Source organism: Grus americana, chromosome 15 (genome assembly GCF_028858705.1).
Source record: "Grus americana isolate bGruAme1 chromosome 15, bGruAme1.mat, whole genome shotgun sequence".
Taxonomy (NCBI): domain Eukaryota; kingdom Metazoa; phylum Chordata; class Aves; order Gruiformes; family Gruidae; genus Grus; species Grus americana.
The window spans coordinates 7,668,175-7,694,815 of NC_072866.1; the positions used below are offsets into that span (position 1 = coordinate 7,668,175).

At 51.9% G+C, this 26,641-nt stretch overlaps 1 protein-coding gene across 1 annotated transcript in view; it reads right to left on the minus strand.

The window, feature by feature from the left end:
* Positions 1–26,233, minus strand: part of HS3ST4 (heparan sulfate-glucosamine 3-sulfotransferase 4) — a 69,052-nt gene extending 42,819 nt beyond the window's left edge. Inside the window, exon 1 of the mRNA XM_054843695.1 lies at positions 25,373–26,233. Within this exon, the coding sequence (XP_054699670.1) occupies positions 25,373–26,013 (641 nt within the window). The 5' untranslated portion in view covers positions 26,014–26,233. The remainder of the gene's footprint in view (positions 1–25,372) is intronic.
* Positions 26,234–26,641: the final 408 nt, after the last annotated feature.

Below are 26,641 nucleotides of genomic sequence, written 5' to 3' on the forward strand. Positions count from 1 at the left end.
ACGCACCCCCTCCCCCAATATAATGGGGTGAGGAAAGCAAATTAGAAAACATCCTCTTGCTGCCTAGTCTGTCATCTGTGCTGCTAATAGTCATGAGTAGACCACATGGTGGGCATGCTGAGATAAAAGGAAGCTAAGAGATTGTTTGTACCGTTAATACATCTCATGATAAATGATGTGTAAAGTTTTACTGCAAGGTTTTAAGGAGGCTGTGAGCAGGGAACACCAGCTGAGGGAATGCCAATTCGGGGGAAGGATCGAAAGGCAAATCTGGGGAGGCTGGGGAAGGGCTGGGAGCAGCATAAGCCCAGAGAAGAGAGGCAGGGAAGATTTATCCTGTCTCCTCCATGTCTGTGTGATACCCCAAAGCCAGACGCAAGGCGCTGAGATGCCAGATCTGATGGGGGCTGAGTGAGGGAGGTCAGGGCATCACATCCACACTGGGGCGGTGAAGTTGGAGAGTCCTGTGATAGCTGAGACACTGAAGCCGCCAAGGCTAATCCTGGTACCTACACATGCTCTTAGTGGGCTTTCTTGCTTTATCTTTTTAAACTTTTTCCTATGCTATGACCCAGTTTTAAATGAAATAAAGTTATTTTTCATCCTGAAACCTTCTCTGAGATCTCTAGACCCTCTTTCCCTCTGGGAGTGGAGAATTATTAAAGAGGTTGCATTCAGCAAAGTCGGGGTGGGGGGGTGCATTCAGAGCATGTGCTGCAGAGATCCCTAGCACGGGGGCTGTGTCCACAGGAGGCATGGGTGCTGGGCAGGGGGGGCTCCCCAGACCACTCGCACTGTGACTCCCTGCAGTGCTGTCCTTTGGAAACCACTTAGCTTCTCCTTAGCAAACATCTGTGAAACTCAGGGCTGTTACTGGTGTCTGCCAAGGTTTCCTTGAAGCAGCAGCCATGTGGCAGCAGTAAGAGAGATGCCGGCACAGTCTATGCTTTCCGTGCTCATTCAGACTAACCCTTTTGGTGCTTTGTCCTCAGCTCGTGGCTGCTGAGAAGCAAATGGTAGGTCGCCATGCCGTGGTGCACCAATGAGCTGGAGCGAGCTGGTCTCTGTGCCTCCGGCCGGAGCCCATGTTTGAGCCTCTCAGCACCGCTCCTGGAACAAACCTGAGCATCCCTGGAAGCTGCCACCCACCTACATCTGCTCCTCTGTGCTGCATCTATCGGTACCTGATCCTGCTGTGCGGATCCTGATGCCGGTGAGGAGACCGGTGACTGGCGACACTGCAAACCCCTCTCCTCAGCTGGGGCTTTGGGAGATTCCCAAAGCAGAGGATTAATGCCGTGGCTGTCTCGTAAATGCCGTACAAACACAAAGAGAATTGAGCAAATGATAAAATGGAGATGAATTTTTGGGAGCAGAGAGATTGAATAAAGAAACAAGGCATCAAAATATGCAGTTTATGCACAGGAGAGATATATCTTGACAAGGACTAATACTTTATGTGGAGCAAATAACTCACTAGTAACAGATAAGCACATTTTAGAATGTGGTATTAGGAAGAAAGTCCTGGTTTCCCCTTCTCATCAGAGTCCCTGACAAGTACAACCTCCTCACCCTGCACTCAGCATTGCCTTGTATTTAAACATTCTCCTCTCCCCTCCCCACTGGAGCCTGGCATGCTGGGACGGGATGGTTGCTCCATCTCCCAGTGCGGAGGAGCACTTTCTCCCGATGACCGCCAGCAACAACCCTGTGCCCAGACTTTAGGTGCGGAAGTGCCCAAGCCCACGCGCTCCAGTCGCCCCATCACACCCGATGCTGCGTCGTGCCCGCTGCCCCCTGCCACTGAGGGCATTTCTCTCTGCATAGGGGATGCTCTTCAGCTCAGCAGTGTCAGTTATTTATGCTTGTGCGGTTACCATACATTATGACTGTTTGAGTCCACCCCAGAGAAAGAGGACGTGCTGAGGGACTTGTGAAAACAGTGACCTGTGATGGAAGGACCCAGCCTGCAGCGTGACCGGGAGTTAGGACTCCTGTTACACTCACCTTCATGTCTTTAAAGGACTCTGCCACCAGGCAATCAGAACGCCTTTTAGAAAGTGTGTGTTAGCAGGCTCCCAGCGTGCTTTCTGTGCCAGACCATCTGTCTGTGCTCCCCATCTCTCCTTGCCACAGCCAGAGATTTGCACAATCGAGCACATTTAACTGTCACTGGAATCTTCCTACCTGGCGCGAGGGCTGTAAGCCTTATCTGCATTTAGGAATTGCGCTAAGCCAGCAGATCTCCTGCATATTTGCTCTTTGAAACCATGCTATGAAAAGCTCTGGCAGGAGGGCCACATAAAGGGAAAGCCCTACATCTCCAGCCTACAGATAAAGCTTTGCACCATACAAGACATTTTGATATTTTATGCTACAATTTGGCATTGCTCCAGAAGAGCTCTGAGTTATCTTAAGCTTCATAAATGCAGAGATGAAGCATTAGCAGGGGAATTGTTCCTAAGTCAAGGGTTAGAGGCGCACGGCAAAAAGGGTTCTTATGGGGTACTCTCCTGTTGGCTTTGGGGGGGATAAGTGCATGCTTACACCCCCCCACCCCAGGGAAACTGCAACACGCTCACCAATGCTAAGCTGAAGGGCTTACTGAAAAACTACAGCAGACCAATTCGTCCAAGCTCCTAAGTACATAAAAGCATGCAAAAGTAAAAATGTATTTTAAACTACGGTGATTAATTAGGATGATGGATGGGGACACAAATCTGGTTATGTTGCTTCCTTTGCACAGATGCAGAAGCTGTTCTGAGTGGAGGAATCCGAGATGTTCAGAACAAGATGTTGCTCTGGATGGTCACAGCTTGCGTGGCCATGGAGAACAGGAGGACGTGAGACCGCGGCTACCGAAAACGTGTGAGAGGCTCCTGCCCTCATTAGCACAGCTAGAAAGGCGCAAGTGAATCAGGTGTGCGTTTGTGCCCACCCCGGGTTGCCCAGTTTTGCAGGAGCGGATGGTGGGAGCTGAACAGCTAAAATAGGCGGTCTTGAAATAATCTTGAAGGAGAGAAGCGAGGCAGCTGCTCAAAGGCTTGTGCCAGCCTGGAGCTGAATTTCGCTCAGGGAAAGGTGCCGCAGCAAAGGAGACCCTGCGTCTGATCAGGCAGCTCAGTCAAGAGCTGGAGTGTTTAAACAGCAATAGCAAAGGAACTGGGAAACAGAAAACAGGAAAGAGCAAACGGCTTTTAAACAGTGGAAATGTTCTGCTATGGAGGAGGAGGAGGACTGAAGAGGGAGGATTAGCCATCTATAAATACAAGCAGCACTGAGTTAAAAGGCTAATTAGAATAGCAAAAAGAAATACAGCAGCACATGTCAGAGACTATTTCAACTAACAAAGAGTTTTTCAAATCTGTTTGCAGGAGTGAATATGAAAGAGAAAATTGGATCCCTATGAAATGATTTCAAGAATTGGAGGAGGAAAAAGGTAATGGCAGATCTCTTAAACAGCTAGTCAAGCTCCCTGACATCTTCATCTGTTGCAAAGGTGGAGGGAAAGACGACAGGCCCCAGTTTTCATGTCTTGGGAGGAAAAAAGAGCCAGTAACAAAGGACGGCTTTGTGAAGAGATGGGCACAACAGGAAAGGCCAGGCATTCTTCCCCGGGCAGCCTGGAGGGAGGCAAGAAATCTAATTATTTCGGGCCTAACTGGAAGGGCCTGAGCCCTGCCCTCCCTGGGGGGGGCTGAGGGGCTGCGCATGGGGGGACACTGCCTCTCACCGCTGCCATCCCCAGACCTGGCCTGGACTGCTCCTGGGGGGGCTGCAAGTCCCAGAGGTCACCCCAGCTGCACCAGAGGCAGCAAACGGGGTGTCACAGCCAGCACGGAGCAAAAACACGGTCTGCGGAAGTGAACCATTGAGCCCCTGGTGATTTATTACTTACAGCCTCGGCATATGCTAGAAATTACTTTTAGCTTCCCCAAAAGCTGGAACAGATGGTCCTCAAGTTCCTAACCTATTCAATATATACATACACGCACATACATGTACATACATATATAGATAAAAATACACACACCCCCCCCCCCCAGTTGGACACCCCCCATCCGCCTCGTCCTGCAAACACACGTGGCTGGGCTGGACTGCTGCAAAGCAGCGCCGTGAGCTGCTTCGCTCACCAGCAATGCACACCCTGTTCTCTTTCTCTGGGACAGAGCGGCTTAAACGCTCCTTAACCTGACAGCACTTTTGGGGAGGCAGGTGTGCAGCCCACCCTCCAACAGTCTGGTTTGCAGCTCTTACCCAGCTTAGGTTTTCTGGCAAAAATCGCGATCCACATGTGATACATCCTGCAACTCTTCCTGGACTCAGGGTGATGCCAGAGTAGCTGTGAGGAAGGACATCTCTCTCCATTGCCCAGGACATTCTGATTTTCACCGGTCTTTGGGAAAGAGGAGCGTTTCAGCCCTACAGAGAGCTTGGAGCTAGCCTGAGATAGAGTTTATCCCTCACATCTGCTGGCCAGAGGCAGCATGGACAAAAAGGAGATTGTCACTGGAGCAGATGCTGGTTTGGATTCACACCCTTCATCTGGGGTCCCAGTAGTTCGAGCTGTAGTACAAGGGTGTCATCCAGACCCCTCTGCAGCTGGAGAAGAGGGATTGGCATCCCCAGAGCTCACATCGAGGTAAACAGCTGAGGATAAATGGGATGACTTATATTCTTCATTTGCTCATGATATCACTGGCGGCTGCTGTGACCAGAGCCACAGGTCACGATGACATCAGGCATTTAATGGGACAAAAGGGTGACAACTGGGCATGATTCAAGAACCAGGGACTAGGCGGGGGGAAGAGGTGGTCACAGGGAGCAGACGCAGGGTGCTGCTGTCTCCTCTCTGGTAGACAGCGAGAGCTGGCTCTCCGTGAGAGTGCACATGGCAGCGTGCAGACAGGGACAGCGCGGTGGCTGGGGAAAGGGCTGGCTGTCTGGGAACTTTCTGAAATTAAACTAATTGCATTGCCTAGCAAATCATAACAGCAGCTATGATACTTTGCTCTTCTCCAAGGATGCAGAGTGGCTTTATGAGTGTTAATTAACTCAGACTCATACAACACGCCTGTGAGGCAGGTACAATTAGATCCATGGAGAGGGGAAGTCAGTAGCCCTAGGTCCCATGGCGTGGCAGCGCAGAGACAGCACACACAACCCAGGAGATCTTGCAGTATCTCCAGGACCAGCTCCTTCCCCAAGGTACAACTACAGCCCAGGATTTCCCACTCCCAGGACTCCGCTCTAATTACCCATCCCCGCTCCCTGCATGCTCACATCCATATTCATCATGACTTCCTAGAACAAATATAAGGCAAAACCATGAGGAGTAGTTTTGCTAATAAACAGCCACCAGCTGCAGCCCTGTGTCCTGCCCAGGTCCAGCAGAGTCCATCTGTCCTCTTCCCCTGCCTCCCTCGCTGTGTCCATTCCTCTGCTTCTGCCCATGGGGCCCCTGCAGCTCCACATCAGACCATTCCCAGCACCCGGTGTGCCCTGGGCATGAGGCACCTTGCAAAGGTAGGAGGCAGCGTGAGGGTTCTGGATGCCCTATGCACTTGGCTCTGCATCCCTGTCCTCTCCCCACTAAGAGCCACAGGACTCCATCCAGCAAGGCACCTGTGCTCCAGGCGGTGTTCTCTGTGGTATGGAGCAAGGGGAGAGAAACAGAAAAATTCACAGACATACACCTAAATAAAATATTTTTAAGTGAGTTTTCCATGAGGTGTCAGCAGCTCTTTAATATTATGCTGCCTTTGCTGGCTGATCATGTCATCGCTCCAGCTGGTGGGGAGAGTGGCTGCCAGCTGCCTACAGGAACAGGAAGATAGCAACGTCTCCTCTTGTCTGGAAGACCTGCGTTGGCTCATCCTCGAGCACCACTCTTGACTCTACAAAAGGATGGTTTCTTGCAATGGTAGCAGGATGGCAGCAAGAGGGTCAGCAGCAAACGTGTGCAGCCACAGATTGCCGCCCTGTCCCCAACGGGGAGTGGAGCGGCAGGTCCCAGCCACAGGGTACGTAGGATTTTGCTCAGAAATGAAGAGCTTTGTTGGTCTCAAAGGGGCGGAACTGGATGTAGCCTTCTGCATCACACCATCCCTCCAGCCCTGCCCAGCTGGCAGGCTGGGACAGCTGCCCTGTCCCTGGAGATCTCTTCCTTCCTCCAGCAGCCAGCAGGAAGCAAAGGATAAAGCCACACAGCTGCACACAGCCCTGCACAGGGTGCCTAGCTGGCCTCTGTCCTAATCCTAGAGCTGAGAACATCTGAGATTATTAGGGAGAAATGTCATACATATTAGGGAGAAATACCTTACATACATACAGGGATGCCCTGTCTGCATCCCTGGGCGTCCACCTGTGGTCTCTGTCAAAAGGCAGGATACTGGGCTTGGTGACCTGCCCCACAATGACCACTTGTACGGCATCGTGCCCTCCCCACTGCTCCGGTCACTGCTGTCACTCCAGCAGGTGGGAGGCTTTTGTACAGAGCAGGGATGACTGCTACGAATGTCAGCTTTAATAGTAGGCTTCACCTTAGCTGGACAAAAAAACCTCTTTGCCCTGTGGCAAAGCCAATGCAGCTGAGCTGCATAAACTCACCAGGTCAAATCTGGCCATTTACAATATGCACTTTCTTAGCACGGGGAAGAAATAGTTATTTCCCCTAATTACATGTTAAATGCCAAATAAATGCCCTATCCTGTATGGTAATTGCAATGTCACTGAGTGATTAATGCCTGCTCTACAAGCTGAGAATCTGCACAACATTTGCAAACCATAATAACCCAGCTCCCCGGAGTTACCGAGCTCTGCATGGCCTTTCTGTCACTGGTCATTTGCTGGGCTCTGGTGAGCCGACACAAAGGGTGGTCTCCAGACTTGCCAGAAAATGTCTGCAGCAGGACACAAGCTGACAAAGAAAGGCTGTTCTGCACCCGCGTCAAGACCTGTGGCCATGCCGGACTCACGACCTAGCCCGAAAGTTACCCTCTGGTCGCTGCGTACTGGAGCGGGCAGCTGAGCTGCACTGGCTGTGTGCTTTGCACAGCACCGGCTGCCTGGCCCTGCGCCCGCAGCAAGGTGTGGGAGCGCGTGGGGACAGCCCCGCTCCCCATGCCCCCACAGAGAGCCCTGGCTGGTCCCTGGGTGCCAGAGCAGTGAGCACGGCGCAGGGGCTCCCGATGCAGTGCCAGACCTCCTCAGCCCCGGCAGCTCCGCACCCCTGGGGCGTGCAGGCACTCACGCCTGTCCCAGAGCGGAGGCTCCTTGATTCTGCTCATGCCACAGCCAAGCAACCCATCACGGCGCTGATCGATACGAGGCTGAACATTAAAATTGATTCTCCAGCCGATCTCACGTTCCAGTAGCCAGCATTGCCCTCCTCCCGATGATTTCTGCAGACTTGCCATTATTATTTGTACCCAATGCCATGGCATGCGAACAGGAGGGGTCTGGCCCCAGCACACCCCACCAGCCAGCCACGGAGGCTGCCGCCGCGGGAGACCAGGGCTGAGCCGTGCTCCCTCGCCTGCAGCCGCTCCGGAGAGGGCAGCTGCTGGGGAGAAGGAAAAGCTTTCAAGTTTAGTTTTATATGTATATGAGAGTCTCATACGGTGACACTTGCTAATTACATTTTAGAAAGTAACAAAAGGAAATTCTAGAGAAAAGCTCAGCATTTAGTCTTCCTCCACACACACACAGAGTTTTTTTCCCTTTTTTAAAGAAATAATCTTTTAAGCATTAAAAAACTCCCCAGTGCTGCTGGTACAAATGCAGTGTAACCTTGAATTATATGTAGCAGGGCTGGCTTTCATTATTTATTAGCAAGATCAATTAGAATATTCTGTTTGCAGAAGAATATAATCCAATATGTACTTCAAGCACTAACAGCTAAATATATGCTTATTTAAAAATCAATCTAAAAGTCAAGGTTTCCTTTGTAAATCCTTACTACAGATTAAAAAAAAGCTTTGAGTGTTACCACCTGCTGAATGCTGTAGTCTCAAGGAGACGGTTATACATTTTAAAACATCTCAAATGGGAATTGATTGTAAAAGGCAAACAATTGCTGAAATCCCCCAGCACCGAGGGCTCATGGCTAGCTGGCGCGTGTGAAGGCTGCGTGGCTCCCACGGGTGGGCACCCGTGGGGGAGCAGGGACGAGCCCCCCGCGCCCGGGCAGCGACAGTCACCCACCTGCCTGCATACCAGGGAGGGCACCGGTGGCACCCGGCTCCCGCCAGCACCCGGAGCGTGCCAGCCGTGCCGCGTGACTCGCCATCGACTCACGGCATCCCAGCAGAGGCTTATTTTTCATTGACTTGCCATTGACATGGAGCCAAAGCATCCGCCTGACAGCCCAGCCCAGGATCCGCAGTGTCCTCGCCTTTCTCCCCCGAGTCGCAGGTTTCTAAGATTAATTGTCATGTATTATTTATTGACCTGAGCCGCGACCTTGGCCCGGTGCGGTTTCCTTCACGAGCGCCTCCGTGCCGCGGTGATGGCGACAACAGGCAGGAGCTCTGGCAGGGCGGCGGGCAGGGGAGCGCCAGCAGTGCAGGGCTGCCTGACGGCCCCGGAGATGCCCCAGCCGTGCCATTCCCGCTCCGTTCCCACCCCGCATGGCCATTGCCCGGCTGTGCCAGCGCTCCCTTTAATCTCTCCCCCGCCGCAAGCCGGGCGTGGGTGTGCTCAGTGAGCTTCCAGGATCTCCTTCTTTCTTAAGCTCTTTCTCTTTCGTCTTTCATTTTTAAATCTTATCTCCAGGTAAAGAGGGTATTTGACGGGATCAAAAGGTGACCTTTAACAAGGTTAGCAGAGCCTCAAACGATATCCCTGCAAGTTCACGCACACTCGAGCGTTAAAGAGAACAGTTCTCTGATCTCCTGTGCCTTGGTGGAAAAGTTGTTTCACAAAGATCTTTGCTAAAAGTTCGTGCAGTGGGCTGAGAAAACTTTCTTAAAAACCCAACACCTAGAGTTAGGCACAGGTTGTCTTCCAGCTTCTGAGAAAGCAGTCATTACAAACTTCTGAAGTATTTCTCTGTTCAAGTTCGCAGTCTCTTGCCAATTCCCTGGGTCTAACAGATTCCCAACTATCCCCATCATTCACTTAGCTAAATAAAATCACTTAAATGCCTCTTAGGAGAAGCATTACAGCTGCGGAGAGAGGTCAGACAGAAGCAATCAGAGTGATTAGAGAGTGATTAGTGGGCTGGAAACAGCGCGCGGGCAGGAGACCCCACGGCTGTCTGCTGGGCAGAGACGATGCGATGCGGCAACGCTGCCCGGGGACCCCTCCGACCCCGAGGGAGTGAACAGCCCCGTCATGCTGGGGCACCCCGATGCCTCCTCAGCAGCACTGTGTCCTGCATGGCCCTGAGGTTCTCCTGGTTATGCCAGGAGAGATGCAGAGAGGGACCAGCAGCACGAGCGGGATGGCAGATCCCTTCCCGAGGAGACGGGGCTATTTGACCTACGAGCCGGGGGTCTCTCCAGCCTTGACAAAGACCTGCAGACCTCTTCTAAGAACCTTGTGGGTAAATTCCAGGCAGGAGAAGAGCCTGGGCTAAGGGGCGATGTGGGCACATGGTGGTGTGGCTCCTGAGCTTCCACCGTGCTGTGGGGTCAGCTGGCTGCAGCGCAGTGTCCCTCCGGCAGACGAGGAGGGGAGCAGGGAGGGCTGGAGGCTGGACTGTGCCGGATCACAGAGCAGTCCCACACTCTCCAGCAGGAGCCCGGAGCTGGCGCTAGCAGTGACGGGACCCCCGTGCTGCCGGCAGGGCAAGGGGCTACGCGTGGGCTCCCCCGTCCGCAGCGGAGCTCACGGGTGCCTCCGCACGTGGCAGGGTGCCCAAAGTGAAGTGAACAGACGGGAGTGGGTGGGCAGGCGGGGATGATACCAGCGTTAATCATTTCCGTGCCACCGTACACGAACGCAGCAGCGCACAGCCTGCGCCGCTCCGCTGCCAAGCGCTGCGCACAGAGGACGAAGGCACGGGCAACCGGCTCTGCGCAAAAGCTGCCCGTTCGGCACAGCCAACCCACCGCGGCTCCACTGGCCGAGAGCAGGTCCTCTCCATTTTCCTCCACATCCCCACACCTCTGGGGAGAGGGACGAGACGCGCCAGCTCGGGATGCTCCGGGACGGGATGCGCCCAGCTGCGCTCCCACCTCCAGCCTCCTCGTGCACACACGTCCCTACAGCACCTCACCACAGGCAAAACCACCCCAGGCGGGCCAGCAGCAAGGGGTTAAAGTGCCTTGTTATTCCTTTCATACCTGGGCTCCACTTATTTGCAGACTGAATTTCCCAGAAGCCAAGGCTTTTTACTAGTGGATCTGCTGTAGAACCATGTTATTATAGATTGCAAGTTCCTTAAAGGTCAGATAACACAATACAATCGAATCATATTAGTGAGCATAGCAACTTGGTATTTTACTAAGAAAACCCATAAAGCAGATTGTTTGTTGCAGAGAAACATACGTTGTATAATAAAGTCAGTGTAATTGTCCCCAGAAACAAACAATCAGTTTACAAGAAAAAAACCCTCTCTGTAATTGTGGGTCCTCGGTGCAGCCGCCATGAGGGCCAGGCACCGGCAGGGTATCGAGTGCAGGTATTGCAAGTCTGTATTTTACAATTTAGGTTACAGTACCTAAATGCATTGCAGAAGACCTAGTAGGGAAATAAACCATTTCCAAGTGTATTGTTGAGAGACAAATATTCAATACTTCATTTAATGTATGGTTTGCAGTTAGTGGTTAATCTAAGACAATGCGGAGCGAGCCGCGTTTCACACTGCTATTAAGGAAATGCAGAATTGATTGTGAGGATGATTGAAGGTTTCTGAAGAGCACAATTCCCAAGTCCGTGATGACCTCTTCTTTTTTTTTTTTTTCTAATTTGCCTGTAATCTGCTCAGACAAATCCTTTTATCACATTTATTTCCTTTCCAAGTTACAACCGGTGTGATTAATTACTTAACTTTGCAGTCCTGCTTACCCTGCTGTACGCTCCAATTTTTCTTCCTTTAAAAATGCTTTTCCATCCCAAATAGACATATTTCCTTTTTAAGCTCCTTTACTTTGTCCCACCGAAGCTTGCTGTTAAGAACGAATCCTACTGGCAAAGCCTCCTTGGTTCCCCAGGACCTGCCCAGCAGCCGCCCGTCCCGTCCCTGATTTTGCAGCTCTTTCTGGAGGCAGTGGGCACCGTTAGTCACATCGCTTCCCTCTGCAGAGGGGCTCGGGCCTTTCCGTGGGGACAGCAAAAGCACAAACCTCTTTCTCCAAAAAGTTGGGCACTCTTCAGACCCGGGAGGGTCACAGCTGCTCCGCCAGCCTGGAAATTCTCATTTGGTTCTAGATTTAATCTTGTAATGAAAAAGGAATTGGAACCAGAGCAACTGTTTTAACCTTCCGTAGTCACAGAAAGAGAAGGGAAAGTAATTTAAAAAAAAAAAAAAAATTGAATACACAAAGCCACGTCTCCTCTCATCCACCTTTAACACCTGTGCCGGCTGTTTGCTGTCCAGGGGGAGCGGAGGAGGAATGCCGCACGGCTCCCACCTCCCGCCCCACGCCAGCTCCCGGTTCCCTCTCCGCATCGTGCCATCGTGTCCCAGCCAAACAGCAGCGAAACACAAGCAGAAAAGCAATTAGATTTAAATCTAGTTTCCTCTTTCTACCTCGCCTTTCTCTTTTCTCTACTTAGATGCTCTTCAGTGTTGTAACTAATATGATTTGTGTTCAGCACAGTGTGAAACAAGAATGATTTATGGGTCTGTTAGCACTACACGGCTACCTAATGCCATCTCAGCCCCCCGAAAGGGCACTCCAAGAGCAGATTGACGAGAGAGTTCTGGCATTACATGTAATTATTTGTATCCCCTGCCCACATAATCACCTTTATTCTGGCTCTCACGATGCCACTGTGCTTTCCTTATGCCACACTGGGCTCTGCTTTGGGAGAAAATAGGACCAGGACCCTCCAGCCCCCGATGCCACACGCCAGCCACTGCCCTCACCGTTTCCATGAACTGATCTGCTGGGTTTAAATCGATGTTTCAGCTCAGATTAACTTGTGCCTTAGCTAAAACAAATACGGGTTCAGTCTCTGCATTTCATTACCAACAGCTAATGCAAAGGCTCTGCGTGCTTGGGAACCGATCAGACCCAACTCCTTGAACGTGTCCAGAAGCCCAGCACGTTCGAGGCTAACTCAGCGACTCGGGTGCCAAAGTCCTATTGAAAGTCTCTGGGATCGGTCAAATTTTACCCGTGGCTCCGAGAGCGGCTCTGTCAGTGAGGATCCTGTGCCTCTGCGCTAGCAAGTGCCCTTCATTAATTCTTAATGCTGCCCCAAGTACATCCAGTGTCCTCCTCGGCTTGGCAGCCTGCCCCTGCGAAGTGGGGCAGACAATAAGCAGAGCCCCCTCCCTTTCCTTCAACGTAGAACAAGAAGCCAAATGAAATAATGAAAGAAACTCATTTTAATGCCACAGAGGGAATTGTTTTATTGCTAAAGCAGCAAATAGAACTAATTGAATCTGCTGGAAAAAAAAAAAAAAAGGAGCGAAGGAAAGGAAAGGATAGGTGCAGTGCACAGACAGAAAGGGCGAACTGGAGCCTGAATATTCATGGGCCTGGAAACTGCAAATCCTTGAATGCAAAATATCTTCATAACTGATAATACTGCCAACGGCGATGCATGCACAGTGCTCAGAGAGAGGGAGTCGGGAATGTTTGCATTTACAATATATTTTTTTAAAGTAATATTATGGAACAAATTCTCTGGTTCATTAAGCTGCTTTGCACCTCCCTGGTAAAACAAAACAGCCGGGGAGCGAGCACCACAGCCAGCGCCAATTCCCACCGGCAGCGCGAGGCTGGGCAGGGCAAGGTGCCCATGCTGCCTGCGTCCTGCCTGCGGGCGGGCAGCAGCGCCCAGAGAAGCTCTGCCAACCCCTGCGGTGCCACATTCGCAGGCAGCAGGCACACTTGGGACAGTTTTGCTGCCCACCAGGGACAGACAGGAGACCAGGCAGCTGCCTGCAGGATTACGGGGCTGCGAAGGCAGCTGGGATGCGCTGTCCCTGCCACGGGCTGAGCACAGTCCTGCCTGGCTGGGCTGCAGGGGCACTACATCCCAAATCACTTCCCATTTCACATGCTGCCAGTTAAACCTGCCACCAGCTTTTCAATGCACTGTTCTCAGTGAACCTTAATTTTCAGTGGCAACATATATATTAATGTAGGGGGTTGCATTTTAATTAAGGCAGCATTCATGTTCTTCATTACAATACTAAGTCATCCAGCAAGAAACACCAAGGATATAAATCCCGTTAATGAAGAAGGAGCTACATATTCTGCACTGTACGTTTAAGCACAGAGGCCCCAGTGTACAAAATGATGGTTACATGAAGCGCAAGGGGGGTGCTCTGGGACAAAAACCGGATTAGAAATGCAATTTGTACTCTGAAGGGCCACACGACATTCATTCAGCACCACCACAACTGTAGGCCCCGAACCCGCATCCCAAAGGCGTAGCAAACAGCCTGCTGTACCTCAATCTACCTTTCCCCCCCTAGAAAAAAAGCCAAGGCACAACTAGGCTGCGTGGGTTTGCCGGTGGGGGTGCACAGTGCCCAGGCTCCTCCCGGACCCCAACACCCGTGGGGTGTCTGTGTGTCTGCAGCACAGACCCTCCTCCGGCAGGAGCCAGCAGAGCCACAGAGGAAGGGGCTTCCCCCCACCCCGAGCTGCTGCGGAGCACTGTGCACCCAGCGTCAGTGGTGACCGGGGGCTGAGCTCTCCCCAAGCTCGTTGGAGGACAGAGCTACAGGATAAAATCCGCCTCTCTGCAGAGCTCCCCCCAGTCCCTCCCTCTGCCAGCATCCCAAATCCTCCCCCTCCGGGCACAGCAAAGAACTTCACGCTCTCCTCCGCCTGCGATGCACTCTAAGCATTAGCAAAAGTTAATAGGGGGCATTGGCAGAGGCACTGGGAAGCGCCTCGCCGGGTTACCCTGGGGAAGGACCTCGAACCAGGCAGCAGAAGACTTGCATCCACCATGGTGCCCTGCAGGGACCTCGGCCAGCAGGAATCCCCACTCCTGAATACATTAACTCGACTGCAGTCAGCAGTTTTGAACTTAAACATTAATAAACGAGCTCCTTAAACACTCTGGCAGTGGGAAAACACTTTCTCCCCATTGCCTACTGCAAAAAATGGCCGAAGAATTTCTGTTCAGGTTTCCCAAATGAACCCGTTGTGGCAGAGACACGGATAGTCTCCCACAGAGAGAACCACATCCCAAGACAAGAGTGTTTCAGAATATTATGTGGGAACAGGGTAATAATAAAACACCTTGATGTAACTTTACCAGCAGTGGCTCTAGCAGAAAAGCCTGTAGTGATCTAATAACACATTTCCCCTGCTGCCACTCCAGCCTTGAGAAATCCTGGGTAGTTTGAGGCTTAAATCCATCTCAGCTCTTCCTTTGTCATTAATTGTTAGGCTATTTGTATTACACGTTTTACATACCAAATAGACTCCAATTTCATGGTGGGCTAGACCAAAGAAATGCCTCTTTTAATCTTTTTAATTCTAAAGTACTATAAAACTTTAATATTTTCTAATGGAGTATACATTTACTCACATCTAACAATATCACTACAATTTAGGAGCAATAAAAGTCAAGCTCCTGTCTGTATGATAAGCTTGCAGCTTTATTTCCAAAGTTCAATGAGTTAACCTAGGAGAGCAATAGCTTCCCTACAATGAGTAACGATGCAGAATAATATTTAGATAGAGATAAACCCTTTTTGCATAGGAAATTGCATTACGATTTGCTGGGTCTTAGAAATTCTCAGCGAGATGCGTTAGTTTACCAATGAAGTTATTGCCTCAGGCATTTCTCCACAGTGCTTTGATTTTTTCCGGGGTTTCTAGAGGATTTTGAGCTGAGTAAGGAACCTTTATTGTTCCTGATCCAGGCATGTGTAGCAGACCCAGCGGCACTGCCTGCATGCCCTCCTCCCACGCTGATGCGCAGGCAGTGCTGGCCGGGCGGCAGCGGGTGGAAGAGCATCCCAAAGAGCGGCTGCGGGAAGGGACCGGACCCCCGTCTTGGGTCGGGACTGTGCAGCCCCCCCGGGCTCCCTGCCCTGGCCCCGCTGAGTGCTTGCCCCGTCAGACCCAGCTCCCCGGGGGCAGCGCACGCGGTTACAACAGCAATTACAGCAGAGGCCTGCCTGGCTTGGATTGCTCTGCTTTGGGCAGACATTTATTTTACCTTGGGTGGCCATTAAGGAAGACTGGCGAACAAGAACGTTGCCACGTGCCTCTTCTTCACTTCATCCCCTCCTGCCCACAGCACAGGTCAGCACCCAGCGCCAGGCTTCCTTCACCCCAGCTAAACCACCTTCCCCATCACGCTGTCTGGCTCCCGAGTTCATGCCCAGCTGTTGGTTGCCGCAGTTTGCCTTTCTGTATGTTTTTAATGGCTCAGGTAAAAAGAGGCAGAGCCCTCTCCTGGGGTACCTCTGTCCCCGCTGTGTATCACCCGGCTCTACAGGTCCCCAGCGCTGCGGAGCAGCAGAGCAGAGGCAGCGGTTGGTGATTTGGGATTAACATGATTCAAATAAATAGCCCAGAAATCAGCTCAGAGGTGCGAGTGCTGACGGCGCAGGCGAGCGGCAGCGGGATCAATGCCGGTGCTCCCCGGGGGACAGACCAAGTGGGGATGAACCACCGGCCAATTAAAGACCTCCAGCAGCAACGACTTCAGGATCCATGGTCTGTCATCAGCATTTCATGAGTCAGCGCTTTACACGTAAAAGGGTCAGTTTGTTTTCAAACAAGTGGGTTGGAGCCGAGGAATTCGCAATTAATAACCTGCCCAAGGGATGCAGCACCTTCCACCCACAGGTGAGCCAGGAGGCGATTCCTCCCCGTGCATTTGGGGGTTTAGAGGTGGGTCCTAAATGGGGGGAGTGGAAGCTGAGCCCCCCCCCGGGGTCACTCAGAGGAGCCCCGGAGTTTCTGGAACTGGTGTAACACAGGTCGGGTGGTTTTGTCTTTTCCTTGGCTACATGATGGCAGCTCGTGCTGTCAGCTGCTGAATCCAAACGCGAATTTAACACACGCTTCTGACGCTGACGTTAGCTTTCCATGAGCGTGCTCGCTGCTCAGCTTAATTATATGAATGTCCATCAAGAACAAATACAGAAAGGGCAGAGCTAAGGCTGAAATAAAGTTATTTGCAGATTTGGATGAACACTAATAGAAAGTATATTATATTACTGTACCCATCTCAATGCAAGATGAAAGGAAATATGCTCTAAAACAAAGGAGAGCTGCAAATTCGGGCTACCAGAGCAACGTTGCTCCACTCGGATCCAAAATGATTACCCGCTAATAAAGGAGGGGGCCAAGTCCACTCCATCCTGGCTCTGGAGGGAATGGAAATCAGATTTTGGCTTGAAATATGTTACAGCAATCTCTGTAATACAAAATAAAGTCTGGCAGATGGAGTTATTTTTATCCAAAGCCAGTTCTGTTTAGTAGGTCTGTGGCTATAACTGATGTCCCTTTGCTATTTCCTCTTCCCCCCGGTCCCCCTGCCTCAGTTTCTCCGAGGCACTGACGAGATTGGAGCAGACAACCACGGGTATATTTTGGGAGGATCCTACATTACTTAGCTGTAAAAATCAATTGTGAATTTTGCATCCACCCTCAGCATTTGGCCTGTTTATATTGCCAAATAAATTCTTTAAAGAAGTACTGTACTTCACAGGAGAGCTTGTCAAGGTAAATACCTTCATTTACATAAAATGTGACTAGCAATTGAAATGTTAAAGCCATAAAGAGCAAGTTTATGATCCATCCTTGATGCTTGGATGTATAATATGACAAGGGGGAAAATAGTGCGCCTTGCAACATTTACTAAATTGGTGTGTTGACTCTGGGGATGGAAATGGGAGATTTGAAAAAACAGGTTGGAGGGTTTTTTGAGGTTGGGTTGGGTTTTTTTTTTCTTTTTTTTCCAATAAATATGAATCCTTTCCACAGCCTTCAAACAGTTGGCTTTTAAATACTCTCCTTCAGCTTGGAAACAGCAGCTACCTAAATAAACAAACAGACGGCCGGGCAGGGACCCGCGTGGGCAGGAGCTACCTGGCACGCAGGGCTCCCCAGGGGATGCTCGCCTCAGGTCACGGGGGGGTGGCAGGACCCTGGCAGGGGAGGGCTGCCCCAGCCCCGCACTCCCGTGCACCAGTGTCCCCCGACGTCCCCAAAAAAGCAGAAATGGAAAGTGGTGCCCAGCTGCACAGAGGTATGGCAGAGGTCTGAGCAGCAGCTCCTGCAGCCCCATCGCTCACGGCCAGCTTTGCCGTCAGCGGGGAGGCTGGCGCGGGGCTGCGCTGGGTCACGGGTCTGATCCTGCCCAGACCTCTCTACCTCCCACACCCCAGGAGCAAAGGCAACGCCATGCTTTGCTGGGGCTCACCCAGCCTTCGATCTACACAACTACACAGTAATTTCTCACTGTGATTGAAAAGACTCTTATAATTTAGGGTTTTCTTTTAAACTTTTTAAAAGGGAGGGGAAACCAATTTAAACCACTTCAAATCCTAAATAATACTTTTTAAAAAGTGAATAAAAAGGATAAAATGGACTGCTGCCTACATATATACTACAGTGAAATTATAATATCCACACTTAATGCTCTGGAAAGTTTGATAGTGCACATTCCTCACCTGAACTCAGTACGAACATTTCAGCCATTCATTCATACTCATACCCTTCTCAATTCATTGAAGCCACTTCAAGCAAAAATCATTTGAAAGAAATTACCTCTGTGTATTACACCATGAGCAGTGAGAAATGTCCCACATGAGCCTCTCCAGCCCCCAAAGCAATAAAATTTCTGCTGAAGTGGATGATATAATGACTCAGGGAAAAGAAGTCCCCATGACAACAAGAGGTAAGAGAAATCCATGAAAAGCAAAAGACTCCGACCTCTCTCGATACAAGGTGTCACCAATTTGTGCTGGAATTTTCACTTTGAAAAATCAAAAGCTTTTGTCCATAACTTTCTTTGAGAACCTGTTGTTCCTTCTTTGCTAGTCTGGGCTTCGAACAGAGCAGAGCGAGCCTCGCTAAATCAGAAACTGAGCAGGGGTCAGGCTCATCATTTAAACCCATGAACACAACCAACTGACTCTTCGCCTTTCTTTTTTCCAAGGGGGCTGTTTTTCCCCCAGCCTATTCTTGGGTTTTTGTAGCATCTACATGCTTGAGCGATACTGCATTCACAGACAGAGTGACGCTCACAAACTTTGGCACTCAAATAACACTTACACCATTAGCAGCAAAGCACTGTAGTGTTTATTTAGTGGATTACTGAGCAAAATCCTAGAGAAAGAGGGTTCTTGAAAATACAGTGCAACAATTAGATTATTTCAGGCCTGGTGACATACGACAGTTCCCTACGTGCTCCAAGGGATGCTCCAAAAGTTATGCGAAGAGGCATCTCCACATTGCTTGGCTGGTTTCCTGAGCCCTGGGTTGATAACCCTCCCAAGCACTTCTGCGGGGAGGTGCTGGGCTGCTCCCGCTCGTGGGGTCCATGCACACACCAGGGCTCAGAGGGGGAGCAGGGCAGGACCCGTGGCCCTGATGCACCCCCCCACCCTCCACCCTGCTGAGCGAGCAGTGCCGGCCACATCCCTCCCAGGGCTGAGCAGGGCAGGTACAGGGGAGCTGCCAAGGGGGGGTTCAGCACGCAGCCGCGCTGCCTCTCTCTGCACCGTGTGCCCACCGCTGTCTGCAAACAAATACATTTTATGCGGAGGCAGAAGCAGTGACCAGCTCTGCAGGAGCGAGTGCTGCGGAGCTCTGCCCTGCCAGCGTGTTTTCCCTCGCGCTTCTCTCACTCTCTTTGCAAGAAGAACAAGCACAGTGTGGAGGGGCTGCGGGTGCTGAAAGCAGCTGCCATTCCCATGGCTACAATCGAATAGCCTGTGGGTAACCATCATCAGGTGATAAAATACTGCAAAGAGGCCCGACTCATTCCTGCATCCCATTCTTTGAGCTGAGACTGAGCGGAAAGGCTGGGAGAAGACTGCTGCCCAGCAAGGGTGCAGGGCGGGCTCCCCTGGCCCAGCACCCAGGGCAGAGGCCAGGAGACTCCCAGCTCTGGCACACGGTGGCTTCACTCCAGTAGCTCTGGGTGCAGAAGAAATCCATGCCTGATGCTGGAGTGGCCTCTCTCCAACCCCCAGATGGGTGAAACACAGGGACTGACCAGTGGGGAGCCTAGACCCCTGCTCCCAGCCTCCAGCCTGTAACCTGGCTCAGCCCAGACCCTCCACCAGCTTTGCTGAGAGCCAGACCCTGGCCTCGGTGGGAGGTCGGTGCCGCACACCTGTGCTTGCTCTGCGTGGAAGGCTTGGGCTAGAAAAAACTGTGCCCTTGGAGTATCTAACCCAGACCTAAAGGTTTAGGAAGGTGAAGGGGACAAGGTAGTGAAAGAGCTACATTGCATGGAAATACTCATACAATCTTCAAGCCAGATTAATCCCGATACATTGGATCCACAGAGGACAGAGGGCAGCTGAGTCACTACATTTCAGCAAAAGCCAACTCACAGCAGGTCCCAGAAAAAAAAAAAAACAAAAAAAATCAATACACTTTTCCTAAGTTACCAGAAGTGCAGAGGGCATGGTACACTGGGAAGGCCTTTTGCAGAGAAATACAACAGTTACTAGGCATCTGCAGCAGTGCCCATCATTAGCAGCAAACCTCGATCTATCTCTCCACCGTAGGTGTTCCTGTAGTGCCCATCAGCATGGACTTACAGCGCTGATGGAAGTGGTTTGATTTTCTGAATATCCTGAGCTGATTGGAGAGGCACAAGCATTACCCAGCAACGCAATTACAGCTCACAGTGAGGGTCACACTGTGTGGGACGAGGCTGAAATGGCCCCGAGCTATTGCTGTCCAACAGCTGTTAAGGGATGCTGCAGGGGGGTCTCATCGCACATCCTCGGCCACGACCGGCACCGTTTCTGCCAGCAATCATGGTGGCAAGAGCCAGGCGCTCCGGGGTAGGATCAGCCCCGGCGCACACAGAGACGGCCCCGCCGCACCAGCCTCCGGATCAGCACAGCAGGAGGGTAGGTGAGATGGCACGCAGCCCCCGGGGGGAGCAGAGCCTGTTACGGCGATACCAGTGCATGACAGCCGCTTCCCCAGTACAGACGAGTTTAATGTCCACAGGGACATGACTGAGAGCATTGGCTCCGCAGCCACAGCCAGCTGCTTGGAACCGCTGGCTCGAGAGCACATGTTTATTACTGGGAGAAGAGCTCCCTGTCATGGTGTTATTCATTATTCGTATGAGGGCAGCAGCTCACAGAACAACACGCAGGCCCGATGGTTAGGGAGAACGCTCCAAAAAAACCCAGACAGGCGGTGAAAATAGCATTAGACATGCAAGCCATTTCATTGCCTGTCATGGTGACTGCTCCCTGCAGCGGCTGCAATGGGGCCGCTCCACGCGTAAAGCTACGCCCCTGTATAAGTGCTTAACGCGTGGGGGCCTAGGGCAGCGCGAGAGGAACGTGGTCTAATTACAGACACATTGCTGCAGCTTCTCTGTGAACGCTCCACCGAGAGGGAGGCAAAGGGTAAAGCAACGTGCATGTACATGGAGAATTTAACTCCTGATTATTTGGAATAAACTTCAAATCGGTGAACTTTAAAACTCCACAATTTAAGGTCACCACTATCAGATACTCTCTTTGCCTTGTGGAGACCATGTTTTTGTTAAAATTTCAATATTTTTTTTTCAAAATACTGTTACAAATCCTTACTTTTCTGCTAAACATAGGATGTCGAGACAGCCTTGAAAGTGTGATTGGCAAAACTGAACCACCTCACCTTGCTGAGCCTGCGAGCAGCTGGGAACGGTGGACTCGGAGCACTGGGCTGTTCCACTCTGCTCAGAGAGCCACCGAGACGCTGATGTGCTGAAGTCTACTGTGTTGGGTTATTCTGCTCGTGCAAATGACCAACTAAAGCACCATCTGTCCCAGTGCTAAGAGCCCCAGCTCTCTTTGCACAACCACCCAAAAGCCATTTTCCTCTGACACCTCCAGACTGGTCACCAGTGGCATCTGAGCATCCGGAGGTGTCAGCATCTGCACATGTGAAATTGTCCCACTGCTGAAACCCCTGGCAGAGGGGCAGTGTGGCAGCTGTGCAATGCCAACAGGATCGCCTCCCCTTCTCCTCCAGTCACATAAAGCCACCCAGGACCACACTGCAGCCAGGGCTCCGCTGCAGACCCCTGGTCCAGCCCTCCGGTACACCACCTCTCCAACAGCTGTTGCAGCAGACACCAAACCAAGGCCTCCAGCATCGCAAAGTGACAAACCTGTCCAAGGGACAGACACTGCAGGCAATTTGCAGTTCCTGTTATCTACAAAATCCTCTCATGCTCACGCACCCTGGTTTCATGCCCAGGCAAGGAACTCAGGCATATCCCAGAAACTGCTTCTGTTTTATGCTGGTAATGAGCATTTGTAGATGTAAGCTAAATTCCTTCAGTGCTCAGGGACCTCCAGAGTCTCCCCATAGTTTTTCTGTCCTTGCTGCACTCTGAATAAGGCTCTCACAATTCATTTCCAACTGCAGGAATGCTTGGGGCAGAGCTCACGGCATGGGCCATGCCCACTGAGGCATGAGCATCGCGCTGGAGAGAGGACGTTGCCTGTGCAAACGCCTCTGGTCAGCCTGGTGGTGGGGGCCGTGCAGGGGGGTTACCCTGTGCCTGGGCTAAGTGGGCAGCAAGAGCTGCCCTGGGCGTGCAAGGGAGCAGAAGGACGCTCAGTGCTGACTGAAAATCAGCAGCAGTTCCTACAGGGAATGATGGTGTATCCCGTGGTTTAGAAGGAACGAGCAGGTGAAAAAGAGCCGCCAGTGACTTCCAAAGGAAAGGCAGGTACCTGCTCCTTGACACAGCCTTTGTCCACCGTGGGACCAAGTTCTGGCATATTGTAATGGATTAAGTCAGCGAAGTTCATCACCAAAAATAATATTTACTGCCAGGTACCAGTGTCCCAGACTTAAGGGAGAGAGATGAAGATAGGCAAGTAATACATACACCAGAGAGAAGTATTGCTACACAGTTAACAAAAGGAAAGGTTAAAAGTCACTTCCCACTCAGCCTTCACCACACTGTTTAATAGTAGTCAAGTTACATTCTGCATTAAGGAAAAAAATAAAATAAAATCAAGCAAGGAAATTTATTGACTAAAGTTAACATACATGAGGGTATTAAGTGCAGTTTAAGGAAAGCTGTATCATTGAACTTGTCCTTCAGACAGCCCAACATTGGGATGTACAGAATCACAAATTCCAAATACACAAACAACTCTGGCAGCATAATACTAACCAACCAAAACAAGCCTTCGACCCACTTTGCATCCGTACATGTGTAGGAAGACCTCAGCTCGGTAATTTCTACATAAACTTTGACTGCAGAGCTAAAGCAATCACAGACAGCACAGCTTTCCCTAAAGGTTACCAGGAAAACAGAACAGACTGCAGAGAGCTGGTGTAACAGGCTTGCCATGCTGCACCAGCCAACAGGCAGAAAGCTATATTTGCACTAACTTCAGCCTCTGACTACTGTCCCAATATAGATCCTGGCCACAGTGTTTATGGCTGACTAACCTCAAGGCAGCAGAGACCTGAATAACACAGCATGGGACACAAAAAAAAGAAATGGTGGTGTTTAGGGACTCTCCATTTTACAGGCGGAGAAACTAAGGTGATGAAACTGCTGTGAGAGCAGCCCTCAGCTGTGTTAGCAGGGGCTGGACCAGATCATGGGCTTCTCTTCCCTACGGCTCTGCCGGACTAGAAGATATTCTCAGTACTGGATGACAAAACAAGGAATCCTGAAGGTCTGCCGTTTCCTTATTTCACTACATAAGAAAAAACTTGACAGTATTAAAAGCTAACAGTTTATAATACATAAAAAGAAGTGTTATATGCAAAATATAAACAAGCGATAGAAGTCACTGTAAGGAGATGCTGGTATAAACACTTCAATAGTTGCTTCTTTGCTTAGAGAAAATTGACATTTCTGTGGATAGGAAAAATCTCCAATTACTCTACCTGGGACACAGCTGCAAGCAGTCAGCCTTTGGTGCACTCAATCAGGTAATCTCAGAGAAGGTCAGGAAGAAATAGCTGGAAGTGTGGATGGCAATCTTTCCCCCCTTCCATTTTTGCTTAGTATTTGTAGAGCACCAAGGTCGCCAGCCTCCAGGTCCGTGACAGCAGCCCGGTACTGGTACAGCACCAGGGGAAACCTGTCAATCCCACTGAGGCACTGACCACCAACGCTGCATGACTCGGTGTCCTCTCCCAGCAAGGCTGAAAAACTTTTGCAAGGAGAAAGGAGAAGAATTTTGCGTGGGTTGGGCAGGCGTGAAAATGGCTTTAGGGTAAACAGTCAGGGCAAATCCTTAATGGCAATTACGCAGCAGCGTAATTTATTTATTCCATGACCAGAGAATCCATCCCCCAGCCTACTGTGCCTAGGATCCTCACAAATCAGCTCTGACCCAACCTTTTCTTCTGCCACCTCTCTACCAGTGCAGCATAGCACCAGTCCTACAAATCAGCTAAACAAACCAGCTACTGCAGGGATGAAAATTTTCAAAATGCATTCTGCAAATGAAAACCCGTGTGTGCCTTTTACTCCACGAGAGGAGTTACACTCTCTCTAGCCCTGTTCTTGTAGCATGACTTTAAAGATGAAAAAGCAGATGCTTGCCATATTCAGTGTTTGATGTTCTCCTGCCTATTTTGAATAAAACCAAATCTTTTTATATGCCACTTTCTAGCCTTTTCCAGCAAGTTTCTAAACTTATTTTTCAAGGTAAGCCTTTCCTGCAGGAAAACTCAGTAAAATAAGATACTGTGTATGAAATTATATATATGAACACAATAACCATGGTCAATCCTTTATTCCTTCCCCATGTTGATACAGCACACTGAAAACACTCTCAGAGACAAATGCACTTCCCAATGCCAATCTCCACTTTATTGAAGTCCCTCAAGAAAATCCCTCAGCATTTTAACAAAGCCAAGTGGATGCTACACCAAGTAAGTGTTATGAAGACTTTGCTTCCACAATTGCACAGAAAATTGCCTGGAGTTCCTCACATTTAAATGCCATTGACATGAAGACTGTATACTCTATTTTAATAAAGAGTGAGCAAATAATCCAAGCAGTAACTAACCTGCTGCCTTTTTTTATTTTTTTCCTTCATTTTCAGAGCAGCTAAACAACTACCATACTAGTAGTGCAACAAGAAGACAGAACTTTATCAGCTTAGCTGCAGACTATTATAAAGAAACTAGTTTGGGTTGCTCTTAACTGTAAACTAAAGAACTAGTAGTAATTTGCAAGTTCCACTGATGTAGTGCATTATTTTTTTAGTTTTGAGATTTTTAGAGAGAGAAACCCTGAGCCATCAAAATTCATTGATTTGCTAAACCTGCCAAAGCATGTAATACTTCATTATTGCAATTCAGCATTTGCTAATAATCAGGACTTTTAGCATAAAATTCCATTGAAATGTTACGCTGCATCAGACAACAATATTTAGAGACTTCTTCATGAATAAAATTAGATTTTTTTCAATTGAAACAAACTTTCTGACGTGGAACTTGTTGAATAAAGAGTAAATCTTATTTGTGAAGTGAACCCTGCAGCTCGTATGAAAGAAGGCATCCTTTTTGACTTCAAAGCCCATAGTATCACCTAGAACAACTTGTAATATTTCAGTAATTATTAATTACTAACCTATTTAGCCATGTTTTACACCAAGTGCAGCTGAACTGCTACAGTGTGCTCAAGCGCTCTGTGCACGGGAGTTACAGAAGAGGGATGTTTTTACACATTTTTCTGCCTTCTCCCATCAGAACACCGCATTTTAAATCACCGCAGCTGTCAGGCGAGGCACCACGCGATCGCCCGGCCTGCCCCGACAGCGCGGTTCGCTGTTGCGCTCCGCACCCCCCGAGGCCCCGCGCAGCGGTCCCGGGACCCACCGCGGCCCCCGCTCCGCCATCGTCCGGGGTCCTCCGCGGGGTTCCCGGGTCCCACCGCCCAGCCACCTACCGGGGCCACCGGGGGGCGGGGATCCTCGGCCCCGCGGCTCTCCGGGACCCCCGGCACCCCCCGCCCCGACGCGCACGGACACTCATCGCCCCCCCCCCCCCCGCGGTCGGGGCGGCCCCGCGGGTCGCGCCCGGAGCCCCCGCACCCTCACCTGTACCACTCCAGCCCCTTCTCGTAGTTCCTATCGAAGAAGTGGGGCTCGGTGCCCACGGCGCGCACGTCGGGGTGAGCCCGGATGGCCTCCAGCAGCGCCCGCGTCCCCCCCTTCTTCACCCCGATGATGAGGGCTTGCGGCAGCCGCTTCTCCCCGTAGTCCGGCGTGGTGCTGCCGCCGCCGCCGCGGCTCCCCGGGCTGCCGGCCCGGCTCAGCTCCTCGTCCGTGGTGCTCGACTCCTGAGGGTCCCTCTCGAAGGCTCCGCTCTGCGCCGTGATCACCTCCCCGGGGGCCAGCGGCGTCCGCAGCCAGGCGCCCGCCGCCCCTTCCCGGCTGCTGTTGGAGGCCCGTGTCGGAGCTGCGGAGGGAACCGGGGCGCCGGAGCTGCTCGGCGGGGTGACGGGAGAGCGCGGGGCCGCCGGAGCCGCCGTGCCGGGGAGCGCGGCGGGGGACCGCGGGACCGCCGTTCCGGGGAGGGCGGCGGGGGAGCGCAGGGCGCCCGGGCCGGTGCCCCCCATGAGGCTGTAGCACAGGTAGGTGAGGCAGAGGGAGAGGCTGCACATGCAGAGGAGCTTCCGCGCCGGGGGCACCTTAGAGCCGCGCCCGCCCGGCACCCCCGGCTGGGCGGGGGGGGGCATGGCTGCTCCCCGCTCCTCGCCCCGGGCACCGGGCGCACATGGTGTCAGCCGCCGCCCGGCCGCCCCAGCCGCATGGGGCGCCGCTGCCCTCCCGCCCCGCCGCCGCCGGGGGGGAGCCCCGCATGGCACGGTCGCCGCCGGCCCCCGCCGGGCACCGGGGCGCCTGGGCTCAGCGCGGCTGCACTCCGGTGCCGCCCCGGTGCCGCCGGCTCCGCACTGTTGCCGCCCGAGTTCCTGCTGCTAAACTTTGTGCCGGGTGGGAGGCGGGAGCGCGCTCCCGGTGCGGAGAGGGCCCGCCCCCGCCGCCGCCGCCGCCAGCACGGGGAGCGCGCCGGGCCCCGCCGAGAGCCGCGCCGGCACCGCCGGGCCGGGCGGGGGCAGCGCCGGGGGCAGCGCCGGGCGGAGCGGGGCAGCGCCGCGGGCAGCGGCCGGGCAGCACCGGGGACAGCCGCACGTCAGAACCGCGGACAGCGGCGGGCGCCCCCGGAGCAGCCCCCGGGCGGCGCCGGGAGGAGCTCGGAGCCCCGCCGGGGACAGCGCTGGCCAGGGCAGGCCCCGGCTGGTCGCGGCCGTGCCGCCCCCCGGTGTGCTGGGGACAGCGCCCAGCAGCCCCACACCCCGCCCACCT